The 25,458-nt window shown below is 45.3% G+C and overlaps 1 protein-coding gene across 3 annotated transcripts in view; it reads left to right on the forward strand.

The window, feature by feature from the left end:
- Usp12 (ubiquitin specific peptidase 12) overlaps positions 1–25,458 on the forward strand; it is a 51,118-nt gene that overhangs the window by 18,832 nt on the left and 6,828 nt on the right. The window contains exons 2-7 of one of the 3 annotated variants that reach the window (XM_076923931.1): positions 6,376–6,456; positions 7,415–7,474; positions 11,971–12,184; positions 20,244–20,473; positions 21,821–21,897; positions 22,005–22,088. In XM_076923931.1, coding sequence (XP_076780046.1) covers positions 6,376–6,456; positions 7,415–7,474; positions 11,971–12,184; positions 20,244–20,473; positions 21,821–21,897; positions 22,005–22,088 — 746 coding nt within the window. Of the gene's footprint in view, positions 1–6,375; positions 6,457–7,414; positions 7,475–11,970; positions 12,185–20,243; positions 20,474–21,820; positions 21,898–22,004; positions 22,089–25,458 lie in introns of those variants that run through there. The other 2 variants (XM_076923932.1, XM_076923934.1) reach the window with 2 other exon arrangements.

Here is a 25,458-nt window from a genome sequence, read left to right on the forward strand (position 1 = left end):
ACAAGCAGCCGTTCTGCATGTTGTTCCTCAGGTGGGTCTGGCTGATGTTCCTTCATGATTAGAGTCACATGATACAGTTTTTTTTTCAAGTATGAATACTGGTTCATCAGGTTTTTCCAGTGTGAAGTTACTGCTGTGTTTTACTTTGTAACTGATTTCTGGGGAGATACTTTTGAGATGACCATAAATACACTGTTTCTCATCAAATTTTATTCATTACTGTGTGTGGCTGGCAGTCCATTTCATGTACTTAAAACAGCGCAGACTTTATCATGTCAGCATTGATAGTAGATGTCAAACGGGCTCTGTGCTCCTTGTCCTGTTCTTGTAACTGTGACCTCCACAGTCCGTGAAATCTGCCCTCTACATACAGCCAGCGCTTTGCAGTGGAGAATGGTGCTTAGAAATAGGTGTTTTCTGGTGTGTCCCCCCTCTCTTCCTCCTTCCTCCCCACCCCCTTTTCCTTTCCCTCCGTCCCTCCCTCCCTCCCCTCCTCCTTCCCACTTCTCTCTCTCTCTCTCTCTCTCTCTCTCTCTCTCTCTCTCTCTCTCTCTCTCTTTCTTTCTGTGAGTTTATCATAATTTCAAATCAAATTAGTATTAAAGGTTGCTTTAGAAGAATGCTCATGTCATTTCTGAAACTCAGCATAGCTTTGCCTTGTTCTTTGGCTGGATAGCCACTGACCTCTTTTCTTAGAGCAGATGAACATTTTGAAGTGTGAAAAATTGTATTTCGAGCTAAAATGTCTGGATTTGTTCTGTCTAAAGAATTTTTTTGTTACAGAGTGAAGAAAGAATATAATTAATAAAAATGTCTTAGGGCTTAACTGAGAATACTGGTTTTATATATAAAATTAGGATCTCAAGAGTTTTGAGGATTAAATTCTAAAATTTTAGGTGATGCATATAAAGTTCTGGATGTGTAGATTTTTTCTTTTTGAAATATTTACAAACTTTACCTGCCTGCCTGCCTGCTTTCATGTGGGTATGTCCTGTGCACATGGAGAACAGAAGAGGGTGTCAGATCCCCTGGAGCTGGAGTTCTAGGCAGTGAGACATCTGATGTGGGTGCTGGGAACTGAACTTGGGGCTTCTGCAAAAGCAGTAAATGCACCGGCTTTCATCTTCATTTGCATGTTTCTAGAGAAGCCGGTCATATTTAGTGGTCTTTGCTGTGTGGCTCTGTAAATGTGGAGCTCAAAGGAATTAAATCTTTTTCAGAAGTCAGATTTGAGCTGTGTCTGTACTGTGACACTGTAACTTTAATTTTTTTAAACCTTTTTTTAAAAAGACTTATTTATTTATGTTATATATATGAGTACACTGTTGCTCTGAGGACATTGGATCCTGTTACAGATGGTTGTTAGCCACCATGTGTTTGCTGGGAATTGAACTCAGGACCTCTGGAAGAGCAGTCAGTGCTCTTAACTGCTGAGCCATCTCTCCAGCCCTCAAACCTTATTTTTAATGATGGTTCATAAATGTTTTACCCTTCCTTGTAACCCACCTGAGGTAGTAGAAAAGAAGGGATATGGGGGAAGTGGGCCTGTTTAGAAAGGTTCTTTGGAGCAACTCCTGTCTGTGTTGTCTGGAAATCAGCAGTTCAGTTCATAGGTTAGCAGGCAGCGGAAGCTTGATCCACTCACAAACACTCCAAGGGTACACCAGCAGTTTAGTTTGGTAGAGTCAAGTTAGCAACATCGGTGATGGTGACGGTGATGGTGATGCAACCTAGCAGAGGCAGCCAGGCCTCAGCCTCAAGTTAGCAGGAGGGACCAGCAGGAACACTAGAAGTTCTCAGCTCTGCGTCTCAGGGAAGTGAAAATCATTGAAGACTTGAAACCCACAAGTGTTGCTCTGTACCAGCAAGCCATGTTCTGTCTGTGTCATTCTGTTGAGTCCTATTTATACCCTCCAAACATCCTGTGTCCTCCATGTGCCTTGCCTTAGCATGTGCATCCAATCTGCCTGAGTCCGAAGAACAAACTGCAGCACATAACCAGAAGTTTTCTGGTGCGCTTCTCTATGGAGTCCCGACAATCGGAGCTTAACTGCGCAATGTAAGGCAGACTAATAACATGTGTGTTGTTAGCACAGAATCCTTCATCACGTGTGTTTCACATGCTTGCTTTAGTAGAACATTCTCCTGTGTCTGCTTCAGCAAAGTCCCCTTAGCCTTTCACACCTGTGTCCATTTTAGGGAAACTTTCCTTCACCTGTTTGCCCCAGCAAAACACCATCCAACTGACTTTCCAAAGAACCCTTAAGTTTCCACTTTGATGACACCACAATGCTAAGGGCTTGCAGTGCATGCTGTATGATCTGCTCCCTTCCTTGCTGGGGAGAAAACTGAGGCCACCTTGTTATTCCAGGTGATGCTGCGGTTCATGTGAGAAATAGGTCGGGAGTACAGCTTCCGCATGGGCAGCTGCCACTCAGCCAGTTCGCTGTGGGCTGTCTAGCACCAAGTAGCTTGTAGTAAGGTTCCCTCCCTAAAGGAAAAACCCTGGCTTGCCTGATGTTAGCCACAAATATTCCAGAGTTTAGTCTATTCCTGTCCTCGAAGGCTGGGTGGTCAGTGTTGGAGCAAGAGTTGTTGTTCTCCTCCTTCTCCTCTTCCTCTTCTTCCTCCTCCTCCTCTTCCTCTTCCTCCTCTTCCTCTTCCTCTTCTTCCTCCTCCTCCTCCTCTTCCTCTTCCTCTTCTTTCTTTTCTTCCTCCTCCCCGCCCCCTCACTCTCCTCCTCTCTTCCCGCCTTCCTATTTTCTACACAAGGTCTCATAATGTAGCTATGTCTGTCCTGGAACTCACTATGTAGATCAGGTTGGCCTAGAGCTCTCTATGTAGACCAGGATGCCCTTGAACCCATAGGGCCTCAACCTCTCCTGAGTACTAGCATTGAGCATGTGTGGCTTTTATTTCAAGAATTAAATTCAGCAATCGAGGCCAGAGGATGATGGATACAGATTGAGAGTTTCACTACTTCTCAGCTTTTGGCAGACATCAAATTAGAAGTCTTTTCTGATCCTGCGCTGTCCTCTGCTTCTCTGGTGCTTCTTAACTTAATATAAATATGGTTTGTTTTCTTGTATCATTTGTTGACCTCAGTGGATTTTTAGGAATTTTTTAGGACAGGTATGAGGGTTAAGCCTCGTTCTCCTATACAGTATGAAGCCGTGGTGTCTGCATTGCCATGTACTTGGGAAATTGTCAGCCTGCTCGGATGTGAGTTCACACCCTCCCAGCTACATGGCTGCTTCCTTCCCTCGAGAAGCTTTCTTAGTTTTCCAAGGTCACAGGCTTCCACACCCCACAGCCCCTTCCCTCCTTCCTGGTCGTCTGCTCTCTAATGCACTGACCTCAGCTGACCCTGTTCAATGTTCAACCTGGCAACGAAAAGTGCTACTTAAAATAAGGTTGAAACAGGAAACTGAGAAAGATTTATTGAACTTTCCCATTTATATTAAACAAGAAAAGTGAGAAACAATAGTTTAGCATAAACTGTGTAGTGTGCAAACACAATGCATACTTATAATTCCTATGCAGCAGCTCTGAACACTCTACGTTCATTTAATTCTCATTAAAGTGCATTGCCTTCTCACATAAACATGCACTTTGTTCATAATTAACTCTTCAAAGTAACATGTCCTCCTCATAAATACCACCCCTACATACACCTGGCCTTACATATGGACAGACACTGGAGGCAGGAGATTTCTTCTGATTTCTAGATTAGTTCTACAGACATGTTTATCCTAAAGTAAACAAGTGAATTATTTTAATGAAAACAGTACAGCTTGCTTTCATGTGATTTTATATTTCTGAAACAGGAAGAAGGAAGACTTGTTCCATGTGTTTCTATGTCGGGGAGGGAAACGGTCGGATGGTTTCCTTGCTTTACCAGCAGTGTTTAGCGCATTACTACTTATTATCAGAGTGACAGGCCACAGTGTCTCTGCAGCTTCACTGTCATCCTCTATAATCTCTCTTACGGAAATGCCTCATCTTTCCAAAAATTTGTCCTGGACAGTCAGAGATACACCTGGCATTTGCTGTGGCCTGCAAGTTCTTATTATCTGTGTGCCTTAATTATCTATATCTAATATCTAACACCATAATTCTCTGTAATAACAACATTGACCTGTGAGGCTGGCTTCCCCCTATCTTTTTGTTCTAGACATTGGTCTTTGGCGGACTGACCTACATTGTACCGTCCATGTTTTAGTGAAGTGTAATGGGCTGCCATGCCTACTTGTGGATAGAAAGATGGCACAGTGGCTATGGGATTCTGTTCCTCAGGAGACCCAGGTCCAGGCAGAGAAGCAGCCGTCATTCATTGGGCGCTGTGGCCAGCCGAGACTTAGGCCTGTAGCTGTACAGTGCAGTGGTGTTCTACCATGCCTGGTTTCTCTCCTTCCATAGTGGACTCATCCTCTCATGGGATTGGGTTTTTGTAAAATATTTGGGGAGGGGCGTCAACACAGGATTTCTCTGTGCAGTAGCTGTAGACCAGGCTGGCGAGACCCACCTGCCTCTGTCTCCTGAGTGCTGGGTTTAAAGGTATGAGCCACCATCACCTGGCAGTATTTCTGTTTTTAATGAAATGAGTTTTAATTGGCCACCTATTGACAGGAAACTAGGTTAAAGCAACCTGACTTGATTCTTAGACATCACAGGTTTTATTACGACTACTGTGAGTATTCTGTGTTTTCTAAGAACGCGATTGACCCTTGGGGTCTCAGGCTCATGCCCAGCGGCTGCTCTTTGTGCGCAGTGCTGGCCTTTCTCTCTGCCACTCCCGGCACTTCTGCCCTAGCAGCTTTGTGCTCTGTTGCCTCTTGCTTTTTATGCGTTTTATCCCGTGTTAGTAATTTTTACTCAGAACTCAAACTTCTTAGCATCTTGCTAGAACTTTTTTTGTGGGGGGAATTGAATCCATTGTCCACAGTGTGCGTAATTTTGCTGTTTGTGGGGTAGAAAAAACACTTCCTTTAGGCCACTGTTGAGCTGCTTTCCTGAGTGGGTTCAGTGTTGTAATTGCATTGACCAGTGAATCAGGTTTCTGTGGGGCCTGGCTTGTGGCTACGAGTTGTTTCCTCTTCCTGCTCTCCCAGCGGCAGTGACGAGTCAGGCGCATTTCCGTGTCTTCCTGTGGAACTGGATTATTTCTTGGCTAAAAGTACACTGAAAAGAAAGAGGTAAAGAAGTGGGACCAGGTTTTGGAGAGTTTGCTCAGCAGAACAAACAGGTGTTGTTCTTGAGGAGGACCTCAGACCACTTCAGCACCCCTGTTGGACAGCTCACAGTGCCTGTAACTCCAGCTCCAGGGGGACCTCATGTCTCTGGCTTCCAGGGATACCTGTACACCCATGCATATAATAACCACACTCAATACACAATACACATAACTAAAAACATACATTATTTTAAAAATAATAAATGTGCTCAGATAAGTGCCAGCGCTCAGGAGGCTGGAGGACGGGGCTCAGCAGTCAGGCCCACTGTGCTTTGGAAGAACAAAAAGAGAAGAGTAGCCGGGTGTAGTGGCGCACGCCTTTAATCCCAGCACTTGGGAGGCAGAGGCAGGCAGATTTCTGAGTTCGAGGCCAGCCTGGTCTACAGAGTGAGTTTCAGGGCAGCAAGGGATACACAGAGAAACCCTGTCTCGGGGGTTGGGGGGTTGGGGGGGAAAGGAAGAGTAGAGATGAAAGCAGAGTTAGGGAGGTGGCAGTGGAGAGCATAGGCACAGACGGAGGCTGACATGATGTTGATGTGAATGGGAGGAAGTGCATGCTCTGTCTGTCTGTCTGTCTGTCTGTCGCCTGCTTGTCAGTTGGTTTCCGGCTCCCTTTCTTCTAGTGTTTCTGATCCCAGAAAGTCTGCCTCCCTATTGGGAGTTCCTGTGCTGTGCAGGGTCACTGATGCTGCTGCTTCCCTGTGGCCATCTGGCTGTTACTTCTGGGCCTTCCTCTAGACCAATGGGTTATAGATACTGGTCCAGCCCTTGGCAGCTTTTCACAGTTGGTCTCCCATCCTTAAGGAGTCCTGTTGCCCATTACTGTGCAGGCCTTCCTTCCTTCCTTTTGGCTCCAAGGTGGTTGCCACAACAAAGTCTTGTCCTGTTATGGTATAAAAGTCAGAAGTTTTTCCTTGATTGCTTGGGTGTGGGGAGTGTGCTAGGACCATGATTCCTGACTAATTTGTGTGAATTAGTATTTAGTCATGTGATTAAGAACTATTTTTAGTATCATTCTTTGTTTTTGTATTATGTTGGTTTGCTGTAATTTGAGTATGGCCTTTTAAAGGATATCTCAGCCTGTATGACTGGACATTATAGAAATACTGTAAATCCTGATATTTGTGGTTTTCATCTTACAGGGCGCCAATGCCTCGGCATTAGAGAAAGAGATTGGTCCAGAACAGTTTCCGGTCAACGAGCACTATTTTGGATTAGTCAATGTAAGTAGTTCCAGCCTTGAAGCTTCGCAGCACTGAGTCAGTGCACTTCCTCCTTCGATAAAAGAGTCCCGTTTGCGTCATTAGGATTTAAAATGACCTGTAGTTGCAAGGAGGTAAAGTTGTCTGAGGTCTGAAGACCTTCAGCCTAACTTCACAGTTCTGGCAACAGAATTCTCATAGCAAAAGTTTGACTTCTAACTAGACAAGTGGTCGGGTGATATTTAAGAGTTCTTTAACTAGCAGTATCACACATGTGAGGCCATGTAAAGGCTTCCGAGGCCCTGTGCCCTGTCCTTAAAGCCTGGCAAGAACTTTGGAATTTAACTGAACATGTTTTTTTATACAACTGAAACTCAACAAAGAAAAAACATTATTTTCCTAGTTCCAAGTCTGCCCTGGACATTTCAGTCTTGGTCGTAGATAAGGCACAAAGCCACATTGATAGTGAAACTCCGTAGCCCTGTCCAGAATGGCCGCTCTCACTAGACGATCGTCAGGTTGTATCGTATTCAGGTCTGGCTAATTTTGAGTTGTTGTTTTAAGAGGTGTCCTGAGTCAGTGTATGAATAAACTGTGTCTGTGCTTGAAACCACGTAGCAGCCAGGCCAGGGTAAACAGGAGGGGTAAACTGTGGAGAGACCAACCACCGAGTTTGTTTGATGGATGGAATACAGCCTCAGTATTATTATCTGATCTTCATGCCTCATTATTATACAAATCCTGCCACTTGAGGGGTCTCAGGACCCAAGAGTTAAGGTGGCCGAGAGCCTTGGACTCTACTCAGATGTAAATCTGGTTGGAGGCGATGGGCTTTCCTGTGACTTACTTAGACTTTGAGACAGCTTCTGTTGCGTCCACCTTTTCTTCCCAGCGCTTACTTTTTCCATCTCTCTCTGCTTTTCTCTTGCTAGCTTGGCTGCTTTTTTATTTTTAGAATTGTAACACTACTTACTCATAGGTGCCCCTTAAATATCAAGATTGGCTCAACTTTCCTGAGACGCCTGCACCCACACTTGAGGTATACAACTGCCCTTTCATAAGCACGAATTTCTGTATTATTGTGTGTAATTAAGTCTGTATTAAAATTAAAATTCCAGCTTTGCTTAAAAACAACAATGTTGGACCTGGGGGGAGTGGGTTGGGTAACTCAGAGGTCAGTATTTTAAGTCATGTTCTTGTCTGTAATGTATGTGTAGTGTTAGCCTTACTGTATCCATGGAGCTGTTCTAGAAACTCTGACATGGGGTCGGACATCCTGGGTGGTGGAGCACTGTGCAGTGTGCTCAAGGCTCTGGATGATTCCATGCTCCTGAACTGTAGGAAGGGAAGACACTTCAGAGTTTAGGGGACAGGCTGCTTCCCTCAGCCTGTAAGTAGCCGCATTTCTAGGCTTTTTTGCTTTTCCAGGAAGTACATATGGAAGAATTGCTGCTAGACCTGCCTTATGGGGTCCCTTTTGGGCTGTGAAGGTAGGGTCATCAACAAGCACTCACCTGTGGGAGCCAGGCCCTTTGTGTTTGCAAGACAGTGAGACAACCAGTTCATTAGCCTGCAGGAGACACACAGGGATTGTTTTCAGCATTGTTGATGATCACTTGGTTAAGTATTTTTAGTTACAGGTTGGTTTTGTTTTTAATCTGTTTTAACATTTTTATTAGCTAAATTCTTTGAAAACATTGTCTTGAACTTGGATCACGTAGTTGTGTGAGTACATCCGTGGTATTTGCTGGCGAGGAGCTTGCAGGATTGACAAGCTTCTGAATGTCTGTAGTATAGGACACACACTGAGTAGAGCAGACAGTGTAGTGCCGTCTTCTCACTGCTGTGTCTGTGCCTGTCGTGGCCGCGCACTTCTCACCCTCCTCTTCCGGTGCACACAGTAACCTACTGTGGGGCTCCTGTGGGTCCCTGTCAGTAAACTTAGGATGCTGGGCCTGCAGAGAAGGCTCAGGGGTTAGAACACTGGCTGCTCTTGCAGAGGGCCTGGGTTCAGTTCCTAGCTCTTACATGGTTGCTTCCGACCACCTGTAACTGCAGTCTCAGGATTGTATACCGTCCTCTGGCCTCCCTGGACATTGCATGGAAGTGGTCCATAGACACACATGCTGGCAAAGCACCTGCACACCTAAAGCAAAAATACAGTTCAAAAGCTTTTTAAAACTACGTTGCCTTCCTAGATTCTTATGATGAATGTTTAAACTGAGTTGTTTGGAGAAAGGCCTGGTGTGGAGAAGAAAGAATAAAGTCTTTTTTTTTTTTTTTTTTGCCTCTGTGGGTTATGGGCTTGATTAGGTGAAGGCATCCTGGTTCTGTTTTTTTACAAATCACAAAACCGGATTTCACTCCTGTCCTGCGTCTCTCTACTTGGTAGCCACAGCCTATTTTTGGGTTGTGTTCTAGAGATGCCAGAGATTTCCTGGTCAGAGAAAGCTGGTCGGGGATTCTAGCTAGGTTGTCGAGGTCGTCGAGGTACCCTGTTTCCCCACAGATGCGATGAGATGGGTGTGATCTGCTACCGGACAGGATGTGGAGAGAAGGAGCTGGCTCCCACAAGGAAGCAGGGCAGTGGAGTGGGAGTGAGCAGCATGGTCTGCAAAGGGCTGGAAAAGGCTTCTAGATTAATTCACAGCCTTTGGACTGCTTGGACGAGTGGAGAAGGTGTTTTCTTAGTGGCTGGGGAGATGGCTGGACAGTAAAAATGCTAGCTTGCCATACACACGCATGCCCACATATAATTAATAATATTAATTTTAAAAAGTATTTTAGGGGCTGGAGAAAATTTGGCTCTTGACAGGCCATGTCACTTGGCCCTCAGCCAGTTGTAACTCTAGTTCCAGGCGGCTGTGGCTCCCTCTTCTAAGTTTTTAAGCCAGGAATACATCTTTAATCCCAGCACTTGGGAGGCAGAGGCTGGAATATCTCTGTGAGTTCAAGGCCAGCCTAACCATGGCTACACAAAGAGAAACCCTGTATTGAAAAACAAAAGGAAAGGTGTGTGTGTGTGTAGTATCTTCGTTTGGGATTTACTGCTGCGAACAGACTCCATGACCAAGGCAACTATTATAAAGGTCAACATTTAATTGGGGCAGAGTTAGTCCATTATTATGGCAGGAAGCACCCATGTTGCTGGAGGAGCTGAGAGTTCTACATCTTCATCCACAGGAAGTCAGGAGCAGACTGTTCTTAGGCAGCTAGGAGGAGGGTCTCAAAGCCCACCCCCACAGTGACACACTTCCTCCAACAAGGTCACACCTACTCCAAGGCCATACCTCCTAATAGGAGGCCACTCCCTGGGCTAAGCATATTCAAATGACCACAGGGGTTTATTAATTATTATGAGGATTTAATATACGCTGATTGTTGAGAAAGACTCAACAATCAATCAATCAATCTCCTTAATGATTTCCTTAATCGAACTGAATAAGTAAAGGAAAACTATCCAATGGCAGAGCTCAGGGATGGGCGTATTTTACTTCAGAACTGTTGTCACGGTGGGAGCCTACACTGGAAAGTTTTATGTCAGTCTGACACAGACTAAAATCATCTGAGAGAAGGGAGCCTCAATTAAGGAATTGCCCAAAGATCAGACTATATGTAAGCCTGTAGGACATGCTCTTGATTAGTAGCTCATGGAAGATGGCCCAGCCCACTGTGGGTGGGGCCATCCCTGGGCTGCTGGTCCTAGGTTCTATAAGAAAGCAGTCGGCCAGCCGGCCAGCTGGCCAGTGGTGGCGCACGCCTTTAATCCCAGCACTTGGAAGGCTGAGGCAGGTGGATTTCTGAGTTTGAGGCCAGCCTGTTCTACAGAGTGAGTTCCAGGACAGCCAGGACTACACAGAGAAACCCTGTCTCAAAAGAACAAAAAAAAAAAAAAAAGAAAGAAAGGAAGGAAGGAAGAAAGAAAGAAAAAGAAAGAAAGAAAAAAGAAAAGAAAGCAGGCTGACCAAGCCATGGGGAGCAAGCCAGTAAGCAGCACCCTCCATGGCCTCTGCTTCAGCTCCTGCCTCTAGGTTCCTGCCCTGCTTGAGTTCCTGTCCTGACTTCCTCCAGTGATGGACTAAATGTGGAGGTATAAGCCCAATCAACCCTTTCCTCTCCAGCTTGCTTTTTAATCATGGTGTTTGATCACAGCAATAGTAACCCTGACTAAGACAGAGCCTCTGGTCGTCTCTACACGTTTACACGTTGCTGATGCCCTCAGGTTTCTCAGCCGCTGCTGTTTGCTTCTTGTATTTTTACAGATGATGTATCCTTATTGTCTTAAATATTTCTGATGTAACTATGAGGTAATCTGGTTTTCCTCGTATTTCTGTGGAAGTTGTTAAATACCTGTTATATATCTTTTGATAAGGATATCCAAATGCCGATTATTGTGCAAATCTCTCTTTGACAGAACCACAGTGTTCTGACTGTTAGATTTCTGTGGTTGTGGTTTGGCTTTTAGTTTGCAGATGAAATGATGCTGGCTAATTAATGATGAGTCTCAGTGGTGTGGATTCTGCAGGGTACTTTCTCTGGAGGTAACAATAGTACCAGTGAGCTGCAGCCTACACTTCAGTACATGTTCTGGGAAGTCTCGTTTCAGTGTCTTTCTGAAGCCAGTGCTTGGCTCCCCAGAGCAGGCACGAAGATGGGAAGTTACTGGTTCTCACAGCCTTCATGTCCTTTTAATTTATTTCCTTCCTTCCTTCCTTCCTTCCTTCCTTCCTTCCTTCCTTCCTTCCTTCCTTTAAAAAATGACTGTAGCTGTTCTGAGGGCTTCGTCTCTTGGAGAAGAACATGCAAACAGAAGGTTTGCGGTTGCCATGCTTTAAGCTTTCTTAACTCTGGAACCATGGGCTGGGTGTGACTGGTTCTGCCTTGCTGCTGTTACTCTATGCAGGTTCTGTATTTGCTTTTAACTATGATGGTTCCATTTGGGAATTATCACCTGTGTTGGCTCTGTGACGTGGTGTTTCCTGTGCTTTTGAAGAGAAAGTAGGAGTTGAGCAAAGGCAGCAGCGTTCCTTGAGACCTGCAGGGCGACGCCATGGCCAGCACTGCCGGCCGCCTTCTCTGATCCTCCAAGGCTGACCCTTCATGACTAAGAAACGTCCCGGTCAGCTTCATCTTTAGTTTTTAGTTTCCTGTTTGTGCTTGGTATGTAGCACCTGTGGGATCTTGTTAGAAAATGTTTACTTTAGTATATTTCTTGGAAGAGTTTGTGTTGAGGGTTTTGTTTTTGTTGTTTGTTTTCGGGTTTCTCGGTGTAGCCCTGGCTGTCCTGGAACTCACTCTGTAGACCAGGCTGGCCTCGAACTCAGAAATCGGCCTGCCTCTGCCTCCCAGGTGCTGGGATTAAAGGGACCGCACCTGGCCTGTGAGTTGTATTTTAAAAAACATAAAACACTTATGATCTGACCAGAGTTAAGAATAATGGGCTGTGGACTGAAGAGCGCAGTCCTCTGCTTTCGCCGACTTGCTCGGCACAGCTGCGATGTTCACATTTAATGGCGCCACTCTTTCCTCTTGTAGTTTGGGAATACCTGCTACTGCAACTCAGTTCTTCAAGCACTTTATTTTTGTCGTCCATTTCGGGAAAAAGTTCTAGCATACAAGAGTCAGCCCAGAAAAAAGGAGAACCTTCTCACCTGCCTGGCAGACCTCTTCCACAGCATAGCAACCCAGAAGAAGAAGGTCGGCGTGATCCCGCCCAAGAAGTTCATCACAAGGCTGCGGAAAGAAAACGGTAATTCCTCTGTTTCCTAAGTACTGTTGCTCATGTGCTAGGAAGGTAGATAGGGCACGCTAGAACACATGGTTTGCGTTTTATTTTACTTTTTTTGAGGATCATCTGTTTATACCTCACACTGTGTTAGCTGTTCTTTTAGAATATTCTGACAAAGGCAAGGAGAAAGAGTTTGTTCTGACTTTCATCTTGAGAGGGGAGTGTTTTGTTTTGTCTGGGAAACAGCAGCAGGAACTGGAGGCTGCCCACCGGAGAAACTGCATTTCAGCCTGACACAGGAAGGACAGAAAGAACAGGAAGTGGGATCAAGTTGTAAAAGTTCATGTCTTCCCCCGTCTTCTACTACCTGTAGGAAGTCTCCACTTCTGGAAGGTTCCATAACCTTCCCCAAAGCATCAATAACTGGACCCAAGTATTCAAACACAGTCGCCTATAGGGAAGCAGAGATGTGGGGCTCCTGTCTCAGCTCCAGAGGTTCATGTGAAGTGTGATCAGTCTTGGGAGTGTGTTACTCAGTTAAATCCCACGTGCCAGTGAGTGAGAAACGCCTGCCCTCTTCTGCCCACTTGACATTTCTATCAGGAGTGGTTGTTTTTGCCTTCTGTGGTGGCACGTGCCTGGAACCCCAGCACTCAGGAGACTAGGCACGGAGATAACCAGTTTGTGGCCAGCCTGGACCACCCGAGATGCTATATCCCTGCATCCACTTCTTAAGAGAAAGCAAAACAAAGCAAAACATTTCCATGGAATTCGATTCCTTGGTTGTACATTGCTTTCCTATGTTAATTCATTTCTCTAAAAACAAAAATCGTAAAATAGAGGGTCCATTATTCCCTCCCTTTGCTCACAAAACAAAATCACATCAGTGAAGCTACTGAGAAGCCCCATCTTTTTTCTTACCGACTTTTTGGTGTTGTTTTGTTTTGCTTTTTTGTTTTATTTATGACAAGGTTTCTCTATATGACCCTGACTGTCCTGGAACTCATTCTGAAGAGCAAGCTGGCCTCGAACTCACAGAGACCTGCCGAGTGTTGCCTCCTGAGTGCAGGGATTAAGGTGTGCGCCACTGCCACCACTGCCTGCTCCCCATCTGTTTCTCTTCCTTAATTTATCTAAGACTTTAAGTTAGACACTTCTTCCATGAGATGTTCGTTGTTTTACCCAAGGTTGTAGAGTTCCTGGGAAGTGGTAACGCTGGTGTTTGGTTTCCTTCCTAAGCCAGCTCTGTCTCTTCTGACAGTGCTGCTGCCTCAGAAGGATGGATGAGAGTTGGGTAACCATGGGGTCCATCTTCCTGTTCGGTGTAGATACTTCAGTCAGTGGAGGAATGATGTTGAATTGTTGTTGAGTTCTGTCTGCCTATCATGTAGATACTCACAGAGCTATGACTGAGGAGGTCTTTAACACTGCTTGTTGAGTAATGGTATGGTGCCTTTAAGGTGATCAGTTACATTGTTCATTGCGTGAATTAAAATGAGTCTTATAAGAGCTATCCCCTCACTCCTAGCCTGAACTGTGCAGTTAGAGGCGAGGCGATTGTTGAAGCTGATGGGCATTCTGAAGCAATGTAAGAGGTGTTTATTTTCCTCATCTACCAGACACTTGAGTCTTTCTTATAGACCACATTTCCCTCTCATGAGAGGTATTTACTTCTTTAGATTCCAGATCTGCACAGTTTTTCTTTTTATATTTTTAAGAAACTCAAGCCCAGGTGGTGGTGGCATGCCTCCGAGGCAAGCAGATTTCTGAGTTCGAGGCCAGCCTGGCCTACAAAACAAGTTCTAGGACAGCCAGGGCTACACAGAGAAACCCCATCTTGAAAACCAAAAAAGAGGGGTCAAAAAAAAAAAAAAAAAAGGAACTCAGACCAAGCCTTTGGAGTGTGGATTAAACTAATGTGGTGCAGTCTTGTCCTCTGTCTGTGTGGATGCTCACCTCTGCAGGTTTCTGCTGAGAAACTGTACCCTGCCTCTGTTTATGCAGAGGACAGGTAGTTCTCAGGTGTGTATCAATAAGCCTTTATTATTGGCTTATAAATTGACTACCTGTGCTTTTGGAATGCAGTCACTATGACTTGTTTTTTTTTTTAAGGTTGATTGAGTCATGCTGGGCACAGGTCAAGCTGAGTATACACCAACTCACAGACACACATACACACACACACAGAGGGAAGAGAAGGGGGGGGGGGCAGGGACTACATGTGTATGAGTGAGCAGATGAGCCCAAGCCTTGAAGTTACAGTGTTTGAACGTCCTATTCAATTACTTGCTTGAAGACTTCTGTTTACCAAAACCTGAGACATTTTTGTAGAGGGTTTTTAAAGGTTTTTTGTTTGTTTGTTTTTTATTTAGGAAGAGTAAATTGATAAAGCAGCAGACCTACTTAATCCCTGTTCAATGAGACAGATGCCAGAATAAATATTTATGATAAATGTGTCTTCACATAGTTTGTATTTCTTTTTGCTCAACTTCAGAAATCAGTTTACTAGAAAAGAATCCTTATGTCTTGGTATTGCTGACATCTGTAAATATGTTTTGGAGAACATTGTGTTTACCTCGGGTTTTGGACTTCTTGAGAATTCTGTGGGGTACACAGATGCAGTGGTCTACTGTCCTATCCATCGACGCATGTTTTCCTTCTGTTGCTTTATGTTAAATCTCTGGGAAACATGTTGGTCATCTCAGCATTGGTGGTGCCCACTGTTGGACTGCCCTGTCTGACTTAACCTTTTCTGTCCTGGGTTAGAGGCAACGGGTATTTTCAGTGCAGAGTCACTCTGGTTATGTTTACGCATGCTGCTTCCATTTGTTAATTGTTTTGGTATTTGGAGAAGGAACAGACTTTGGTTTCTATTCACTCAATAAGTCTTTGTTAGGTTTTAACTCCCTGTGTCTGCACAAGCACAGGGGCTCCCACAGGTAGTGTAACTCCTCCAGCTCCACAGTTACGCTGTCTCTGATGACTCGGCAATGTCTGCATTGATTATTACATACTGATTTCCTGTGGTGCACTAGCTCTGTGGAGGCCTGGGAATCTAGAAATCCGCCCTCAGGAATCGGACCCTCCACAGGGGAGGGCAGGTGCCAACAACTATGTATGCAGTTTGGCTTTACTAGGAAGGAGAAGCAAGCAGAGGTGTCATGGAAGTGTGAGTGGCTGTCTAGGGTGTGGGTGCTGGAACACTCTTGATCAAGTGAGATTAGAGGCTCAACATGTTGAAGCCACCTGGTGGCCTAGGGTGAGCATGGTGGAGCAGAAAGTGCTGTGAGGTACACAGCCAGGAGGTTGGCAGTTAGCAGGGTGGTGCATACAGACATTAGGTGCAGGCCGGCCGTGGCCCAGATCGGGGAAGCTGTCAGGGGCTGTAATTGTCATTAGGGCAAGAGCCCTAATTGGCTGGCAAGAACAGCATTCAAGGGGTAGGGCAGGGCTGGTACAGAGTCTGCTGCAGTCCTCAGGGAGGACATGAGCCCTCTAGCCAATGCTGTTTCCTGTAGGCTCGCCAGGTTACTGTGGAGGACATGCAGCACAGGTCAGTGAGGTAACTGTGAATGCTCACTGTCAGCTGAACAGTTCACAGGTGTTAAGGTGAGCCGAGGCCTTATCAGTAGCTTTGAGCTCTGCCTGACTTCATAAATCTTAGCATGTATACTATATATGACATGTATATATGTATATGTGTGTCTGTATAACATTTTTTCAAGTTGTTACGAGCCACATTTTCTTTGCACATATCCATAGCTGTTTAATATCTATCTGTCTTTTATTCAATTGTTTGTTCATTCATTCATTCATTCATTCATTCATTCAAATAAAACCATTAAGCACATCCTGGATCCCTACCGCCACCCCTGTTGTGCTAGCAGTGTGTCTGGATTCTGTGGAATTCTGAAGAACTCTGAATGTGAAGAACGGTTTCTCAGGTGCTGTGGAGTGATGACAAAGTCTTGTGTCTGTGAGAACATAAATACGCGACTTAAGCTTGGGTGTTCTTCAAATGAGCAGATACTAGTTGTTTGCAAATGACACTTACTTGAAAGGTTGAAGTACATTTCTCATAGTTACTTTAGCCAGTTCTGTCTCACCCAAGAACAGCACAGTGTTTTCTTACGAAAGCTCTAGCTGTTTCTGTATTAGGAAGAAGACGTGGTCGTTATAAGCAGTGACATAGTCTTACTGTTTTGTGTTAATGTTGCAGCTGTGTTGGACTTAAGGATCTTCTTTTCATACATTATTTAATAATGAAATTGTCTGGCTCTTCCATTAGACTGTCAGCTCCATGATGGAGGGAACCCATTTGTTTTTCCTCAGCATTGTGTTCCCAGCACACAATCTAGTTCCTGGTACATAGTAGGCTCTTACTACATATTTGTTGAATGAATGAATGAACAAACTTGTTTAAGTTACCAAAGCAATTTTGAAGTCCATCTTTCCCGTTATAATACTTAGTAGAGTGGAAGACCACCCATAAGAAAACCAGTGTTTTCAAATGAGATCGTGCAACCCTTCAGCTCCTCCCTCTGGCTCGCGGGTTGATATTTGTGTAATCCTGCTGATCCCTTTAAACCGTAAGTAGCTATCTTCCCAGAATTGCAAGATGCTGGTATACTGAGCTTAATATTTACTAAAAACTCAGGAGCCTGCTGCCCTGCCTTGTGTATCATTTCTAAAAGTTCAAGATAGTAAGGGCGTTTTTGATGAATCTGAAGTCACTGTTCCGTGGACCACCCCTTTCTCCTCTCCAAGAAGATTTTCATTAAAAATTCGTTTGCATTTTGGGAAGACAAACATAGTTGTTTTGAAAGAACGTGCATACCCGTGGCAGTGGTTGTAGGGAGATTACAGTGTTGTAGATGGTGGCATTGATCCAGCGTGTGCTGCCCGCGTGCTGAGGGGATCAGCAGAGCTGGCAACGGGGTTCCCAGCTGTCCTCAGAAGGCCAGCCTGCCTGCCTCCCTTCACTCCTCACCCCTGCTTCTCCTCCCCCTTGCATCTCTGAAGTTTACACTAGTCTTGAACTCTATAGCTCAGGTTAGCATCAAACGCACTAGGTCGCAGCCTCCAGTGTCAGGGTCACAGGTAAGAGGCGTCACTCAGGCCGGTTCTGATTTTCTAATGTCTTCTTATCAGTTTTCTGGTTCTTAAAACTAGTGAGCAAGTGAAAAAGCTGTCTTATTTTGCTTTGCTGTTTTTTGTGTTTTAAAGAAAAAGAGGTTCCATTCAAGGAAGTGGCCTTGACACTGAGATATTAAAGTTGCCGTGGATGTTGGGGTGGTTCGTGAGTTGGGAGAAGTTGGCATATAGAGTCAGTGAAAGGGTGGTGTCTCTGTGTGGCTAGGTCTTTATGCTTTTTCTTTGGCGGGCTCTGATACTCAAGCAAGTGAGAAGAAGTGGCAGCCATAGGCTGGAGAGCAGCAGAGTGTGAGACACAACTCCCCGAAGCATCAGGGAGGGTGGGCAGTGAAGAGAGCCCCAGTATTAGGAAGTAGTGCGGCAGGAGAAGGTTTGCAACATTGAGAGCAAAGGTCAGAGGTCATTGGCGTCCATTCTCACCTTCTCTTTAGAGCTTGTAGCGTGATGTGCATGGCCCCGGGTGGAACATGCTGAGATGGTTTGTAGAGTGGCAGCAGCATGCACACAGTGCAGGGCAGGCTGCGGTGCTCTTGCTGGGCAGGAGGGAGAAGTGGGCCACAGTGCTTTGGAGCAACTGTCCCTGATGGCCAAATCCCACCATGCAGGTATAGAGCGCTAAAGATCAAGTTGGTGTTAATTAAGTCTGTTTGGGCTAGTGACAGCCTTGGGACTCCTGGGGTTTGAGCTCTTATGTGGATCACAGGGTTTTCAGGGGCTGGAATCCAGCAGGTGGGCCATTGTGGTGAAGGGCCGTGCCAGCTGCATTCCTACTGTATTGGTTTGAGATTGAAGTTTGCAGAATGGGTTTAAGTGTGGAAGTAATTCAGGAGGCAGGCTTCAAGTCAGATGATCTGCAGGTCAGACTTGGTATTCTCAGTATAGAATATTCCCAGGGAGACTCTGTGGGCCAAATGAGGGGCTTGCCTTAGGCTGGGTAAGTTGTGGTGGAAATGGGGCAAGCTGAGGCACAGGAATGGCGGCCCCCACCTAGAATCGCAGCACTTGTGAGGCTGAAGCATGAGGATTGCTGAGTGGCAGACCAGCCTGAGTTATGGAATGAGACCATGTCTAAGAAAGGAAGGAAACACATTCAAAGGGCTTAAGCAGCCAGATGGGAAGGGTGTGCGGCACGCAGGTGCTGGGGGGGCGTTGCACAACACACCGCATTTTATTGTTCAGTGTATAATCAATATGCTGTGTGGTCTAAGAGAATCTACAGAAAAACTGGAAGTGCCTGCGAATCAACTGGATCTTTGCAGAGCTTTCTGTATGCACTTACTCATCTCCAAGTATGAAGTGCATGTCGGGGTTGATGGAGCCGGTCTATGCTCCGCTTCCTTCCTGCTGAGTGTTTTGGAAATGTAGCCATGCTTGTTCATGGAGGCCTTTTCCTCATGACCACAGCAGAGCCATATCCTGACTTAAATAAGCCACCCGTTCTTTTCATAAACATTTAGGATATTGCCAGACTTGTGTTGTTATACGGGTCAGATTCACCTGGCTGCACTTTGCCAGAGCTAGACTGCGTTTTGTTAGACCCTCCAGGCAGACTGCCCTTCAGCACATGCCAGTCATCCCACAGCCCGGCTCCAGTGCGAGAGCGCGGCCCTTCCCACTCAGGCCAGCTAAGGCATGTTCTTACAGTGTCACAGTGACGGCCAAAATCGTGGTTTCCGTGTTTGAATTTTTGTCTCCCAGTTAGTTAATTATTGTTTATGTATCTGAATTTTTAGTCTGTGTCACCTGTTCATCTTCTTTGTCAGTTTTCTGGTTGGTTTTCTTCTTCTACCTCTGCAAAGAAGGTCTAGGAGTTGGTGTTACTTTGAGCTTAGAGTGCTGTGTTCTCAGTGCTCAGACTCTGTGTTACAGCTGCACGAGGTGGGTCTCTGGTGTCGAGTGAGGACCATGGCTCAGGTCAATGACACCGCATTGCCTGCGGCATTCAGACAGTCTTGGTCCAACAGCCATACTTGCCACTGTTGTGAGTGTGTGTTGGCATGCATATGTGTATATGTGGGGAGGTGCTAGGAGTTGACCTAGGGGCTCATGATGCTAGGAAAGTGCTCCGCCATTGAGCTATATTCCCAGCCCTGTGTGTGCTTTGGTTTTTTTCTTACTATGCGTGGTGGATATAAAAATACAGTGTACTAGTACAGCTCTTTTCAGTTAGTAGGCTCACAGTTGGTAGGCCTGCTTTGTATATTGCTAGGGGTGTGGTGGGGTGGATTTTATTTTATTTTATTTTATTTTTTGGCTTCCTTTTTCCTAGCAGGAAGACTTTACTTTCTCCAGTCCTTGTAAAATAAGGTCCCCAGGTAATATACAAAGCAAGGCCTGAGCCTATTGACTGCAGAGAACTCACATGCACTTAGAGGATCCAAGGAACAGCCAGTGTTTGTGTCATATCCATGGCTGCTGGGAAGGAACATTCTTGGAGCTCAGAGTCGAGTAGACTGTAGTGATCGTGTGGCCTGAGTGGAAAATTCTTGATGCCATATCCACGCCTGTCTGCATGATAGTCACCTGAGGAGTCTTGAAAAGCCTCACCCCTCTCCTGTTAAATGCACTCTTGAGTGCATGGCCTGGTAACTTCCCCTCAACCCAGCTCTCAGAGTACACTCAGCCTCTTTAGTAAGTGGTGTCGCGCTCGGACTGACAGGTGTGCCTTTGCTGAAGCTTTGTGGAAGGGCCCAGGTGATACAGATCAGCCGCTGCTTGCCTCCCCGGCATGGATTCCTAGTGCTGTGGTTTCAAAGCCGTCATTCATCCTGACTTCAGTTTCCTCCAATTCAGTTAGACTTTACTTTCTCCAGTAGTTGAGTTGTCTGTTTTCTTGTATATTGTCTAAAATTAACATGTGCTTTGAGTTCTGATAAAATGTACCAGATTTTATACCAGACACTCACTTTCCTGTTTTATTTTTTAGAGCTGTTTGACAACTACATGCAACAAGATGCCCATGAATTCTTAAATTACCTACTCAATACAATTGCTGATATTCTGCAAGAAGAAAGAAAACAGGAGAAACAAAATGGCCGATTACGGAATGGAGACGTGGACAGTGAGGATAACAACAGCACACCAGACCCAACGTGGGTCCACGAGATTTTTCAGGGAACATTAACTAATGAAACCAGGTGTCTTACTTGTGAAACTGTAAGTCCCTCAGCATAGTTGTCAGTCTGAAGGCCCTGCCTGTGCTTTTGTGTAGCCGTGTCAGGTGCTGCTTGCCTGTCATGAGGATGCCAGGTGCTCACTGCAGTCTGCATCATGGTGTTGTAGTTTAAGAGGCTTTAGAACCATGTAAGATTAGAAGATACATAAGGGTCTTGGAAGCATATGTACACACACACACACACACACACACACACACACTTCAGTCTTCAATAAAACAAAATAGTTACTTAGCATGTTGAGAAATGTATGTGTGTTGAGACTTACATGTAGATTTGGAGCCTCTGGGAGACTTGTCCTTTGAAGTCAGGTTTGTATTGAATGGGGAAGACTGAGAAGAAACCTTTTTGAAGGAGAAAGCGATATTAGCCTTTCTCTTCAAATGTTTGACTATTTATTAATATAACTTGTATGGGGTGGGTGCTATTTTTCTACCAATAATCTCTGTGGCCTGCACTATACATTGCAGAGAATTTTCTTAAGACCTAAGCCGTCGTTATGCTGGTTCACAGTAAATGCTCATGCTGCTGCCTTTATCCAAATAAGCTGGGGGGTGAAATCTTGGTGTTCTCCATAGTGTGTAAATACACATCATTTCTTTATTTGATAACACACACATTTAAGAACTAGCTCTGTCGCAGAGAAGGTGAGTAGAGGGTAGTAGAAGATTATTAAGCAGCATGTCTTATCTTCAAGATGCCCAGCAGGGAACAAAGATTGACCAGTGATGTCCAGACAGTGTTAAAATAAAGAATGGGCTGCATCCTGAGTTAAGTGTGCATGGATACAGTGGAGAGTTTCCGAAAGGAGCCGGCTACCACCGCTGTGCCTCTCTCTGTCTTCCTCTCTTCTCCCAAGGTTGATTTCAGTAGCACGTCTTGCCTTTCCTTTTCCCATTTTCCCCCGAGTTTCACTGTCTGTGGCTCATTCTGCATCAAGGACATCAATCCATATTCATTATCATAGGCCAGCTGAGTGGGCCCCATCCAGATCTTTAGCCTAGAAGGCTCCTCCTGCAAGTCCTGATCTTGATCTGGTCTAAAGCAACTGGGCAGTGTTCAGAAGAGAAATGCTGCTTTATCAGAGGGAGCCTGCGCTTCTGAGTGTGTGACATCACTCTGGGGGGCAGTGAAATTCTCATCCTCTCGTCCTCAGCCAATGAGCTGATCAGGTGTTCCATGTCTTCTCATACAGGAGATGTAAGAGGCGGACAGTTGCTCAGTGCTTTTTTGGTATTTCAGACCAAGTTGTTGTCTTTTGAGTATAGGACGTTTCACCTAGCAGCTGGAAACTAGTTTTCTGGTCATTGAAATAACTCCTGTTTTACAGATAAGCAGCAAAGATGAAGATTTTTTAGACCTTTCTGTTGACGTGGAACAAAACACATCAATTACTCACTGCTTAAGGTTTGTAGAATTATTTCCTTTGCAGTTTAATATTTACTTTTGGTTTAGAATATTTTTAAGTGAATTAGTAATCCTCACCTAACAAGCTCATTTTGTATTTTTCACAGAGGGTTTAGTAACACAGAAACTCTGTGCAGTGAATATAAATACTACTGTGAAGAATGCCGGAGCAAGCAGGAAGCACACAAACGGTAGGGCCTAGGCCCGCACCTTCCGAGTTAGGACAGCAGACTGTGGTGTTGTGAGTGTGTGCAGGTGCTGATGCATGTGCAGGGGGGATCACACAGAGATCAGAGGACCATGTCAGCACTTGTTCTTCCACCATTAGGGATTGAGCTCGGGTCTTCAGGCTTGGGTAGGACTATTTTGCCTCCTTCTTTCAAAATTACTCTAAGGAGTCTTTGGCCATGGATGTTGGGGGAGGCTTCTTTATCTGAAAATGATCTGCAGAACTGTACATAGAGTACTCCCTCTTGACTGACTGTGTGTGTGCACGTGCGCTCGTGCGTGTGTTGCGGTGTTAGCATATGTGGATTGTGCAGAGCAGGGTGTGGACACTGGGTTTTCCTGTCAGTTGCTCTCTGCCTTATCTTCCCTCTGATAGGGTCAGCATTGAACCTGTGCTCACTCACTGTGGCTAGGTATAGCTAGTGAGCCCCAGTGATCCTCCTGTCTCTGCACTCATGTTCCTCCTGCCATGTGCAGTGTCGCTGTGTGTGTGTGTGTGTGTGTGTGTGTGTGTGTGTGTGTCTTCTCATGCAGCCCTAGCTGTCTTTAGAACTCCGTGTGTAAACCAGCCTGGTCTTGGACTCAGAGAACTGCCTGCCTCTGCCTTCTAAGTGCTGGGATAAAAGGTGTGCACCACTGTACCTGACTGAGGGTTTTGCAGATTCTCGTGCTTGCATCGCAAGCATTCTTTTCCACTGAGCAGTCTCCAGTTCTACATGTAGGTTGTGAGTTTAGCCTTTAACGGTTGTGCCATCTCTCCAGCTCCACTCCTACATTCTTACTGTTAGTGTTAGCACTTAAGGCTCAGTGAGAATTGCTAGATGAATGGTGCCCAGGCCGAAGCCATACATTACATCTGTGGCGCATGTCTTCATATGAGTCTTGTTAAGTGGCATGTAATTGGAGTGTGTCCTCGGTATTTGAGTGTCCCTGTGCTGATTTTCTAGGACCTAGTACTTAGTATACAGTCATGCTCACAGCCAATAGTATCACTGAAAAAAGATACAGAGCAAAGGACAAAGCCAGGTTGATTTCCAGGAGGCCCTGTTCCAGTGAAGTGACACAAGACACTGAATTTCCCCTGCCTAGTGACATCATGGGAAGCTTTTTGCAGGCTTCATGCCCAAGATTCCCGTTCCATGCTTGTCATACAGGCATTCTCTGTTTCTTTGCTCCGAATTCCAGGCTCTCAGATGCAAAGAAGCAGGTGTTCAGCCTTAATCATACCGGTCAAACAGTTTGGGCCCAAAGGGATAGCTGACGTGTGGGATTTGAGGAGCTCCTTAGACCTGAGTTCCCAAGGGCCACTCACTGTAATTCCTAGAGCCCGGCTTTCTGGGAATTGGCTGGCCGTGCTGTGTCTCTGCATGTGATACTGCTGCTGCTGCTGCTGCTGCTGCTGCCACCCTAGTTTTGGTTAAGGTATTTCCTGGAATTCTTCATGTAAGCTAAATTTTCTCCTGTTGCAATTATTAAGTATTTAGTGTAGAGATACTTAAAGATTGCAATTACTTAGTTCTTCATTAAACTGCCATTTTAGAAACTTCAGGCACACTCAGATAGTCATGTTTGAATGAGTTATAGTCCATTACTCTTCCTGTTTTCATGTTCCGGTTATCCACGGCCCAGCTCGTGGCAAGGGGCAGTCCCTGAGGCTCCTTGAGCTGTTGCTTCATCATGTGTTCTGAGCTCACTTGAGCTTCTGCACTCACCTTGGAACTAGCTGATTTTGCTGCTCTGTGGTCCTATTCTAGGGGAAATGACATCTAGGACTCTGGATGTGTGCCTTGCTGTTCAGATGTCACTGTTCCTGAGCCCTTCCTGAACTGAGCAGAGGATGTGTGGACATGCACAAGTCTGCATCTGTCCTTGTCTGTACTGAAATCCGTGAATTAGCGGAGTCTCTCGTTGCAACTGATAGCATGGGCTTCCTTTTTGCCCTTTTAATTCCCTCCTCTGGTAGTGGCTCCTGCTATCTTAACTTATAAACTATCTTGTATTCGCCTCATAGGATTTTTGTCTCAGAGGCTTATTGCCTCTATCTGCTACTCTTGGCTTACTCCTGGAAGCTTCTAGCTTCTGTACAATCGTATCTAGCCCTAGAGTGTTTTCAGCCTCTGAGACTTACTGCTGAATAAGGTCACCCCTTCCTAGTTCTTTCTGAGCTCTGGCCGGCTGGTCAACTCAGCTCTTCTGGCTCAAACTCCTCTCCAAGCTGACTGATTCTATCTGGCTTTTCTCAGCTTCTGACAGAATTGCTCTGGTCTCAGACTAACTTTGGCAGTCTGTTCTAATCTGGTTCCTTCTCATTCTCTGGTGGTTTTTTTTTTTTTTTTTTTTTTTTTTTTTTTTTTTTCTTTTCTTCCCCTGTGTCTTGCTTGTTGCCTACAACTGTCTAAGCTGCCTCCTCCCTCTCTCCTTGTCTGCTCTTCAGTAACCTCTTTGCTCTCTGTTCCCATGAGAGTTGGGCATATCCTAGGCTGTCAGATCTTTCTCTGGTTTGTCACTTTGTCTGCCACTCAATTAGACATCACTTTCAAACATGGTGCTTCCTTCTACAAACTAATCTTACCTTCACTGTTTGGGATTAAAGATATGTACTAAGGGTGTATCTGTGTTCAAGCCAGGGGGATTAAAGGTGTGTGCTAAGGCTGAGCCATACAACCAAAACCAAGTTTTTCCAGTAAACAACACAGTCTTGGGGGTTCACAGTGTGATCATGTAACCTGCAACATTTTCTCTATTTTTGGTTAGCACCCCTGTAAGTAGCCAGTCTCTCTTTCCCAACCTGACCTCTTCCATCCTTCCTGCATGTATCCTCAGTCCCTCTTCCCTTACTTACACAAACTGCTCTTCTCTGGTCATAATAGTCCAGATGGATTGCTCATTAAAAGAATGAAAAAAAAGATGAGTTGGGACGTGGAGCAGTATGGTGGTCAAGGCCAGCTTGTAGAGTGTGGGTGGAGGACTGGGGAGTAATGGAAGCTCTGGTTTAAGGGGACTGGAGGGCAGGCGAGCGACACTGGGAGAAAGAGCAGTGAAGAAGAGAGTGTACAGTATTAGGGTGTCTCACAGTTAAAATCAACTTCTTTGATTCCCAGATGATCTTATCCCCTTGTAGAATATATCTCATTGTTACACTTTGTTATTCTTAACTGTGGCAAACACTCTGAGTTCATCTTTAATACTGTTGTGGGATTTTCCTTATAGAGATAACCATTCACTTTAGCTCAGGTACAGAAGACAAACCAAGGAAATGTCTCTGTCTAGCTTGGTATAGCATGAGTTTGTTGGGGTGACTCCCTGGTGCATGGCTAATGACTTTGGAAAGCT

The sequence above is a fragment of the Arvicanthis niloticus genome, chromosome 24 (assembly GCF_011762505.2).
Source record: "Arvicanthis niloticus isolate mArvNil1 chromosome 24, mArvNil1.pat.X, whole genome shotgun sequence".
NCBI classification, from domain to species: Eukaryota; Metazoa; Chordata; class Mammalia; order Rodentia; family Muridae; genus Arvicanthis; species Arvicanthis niloticus.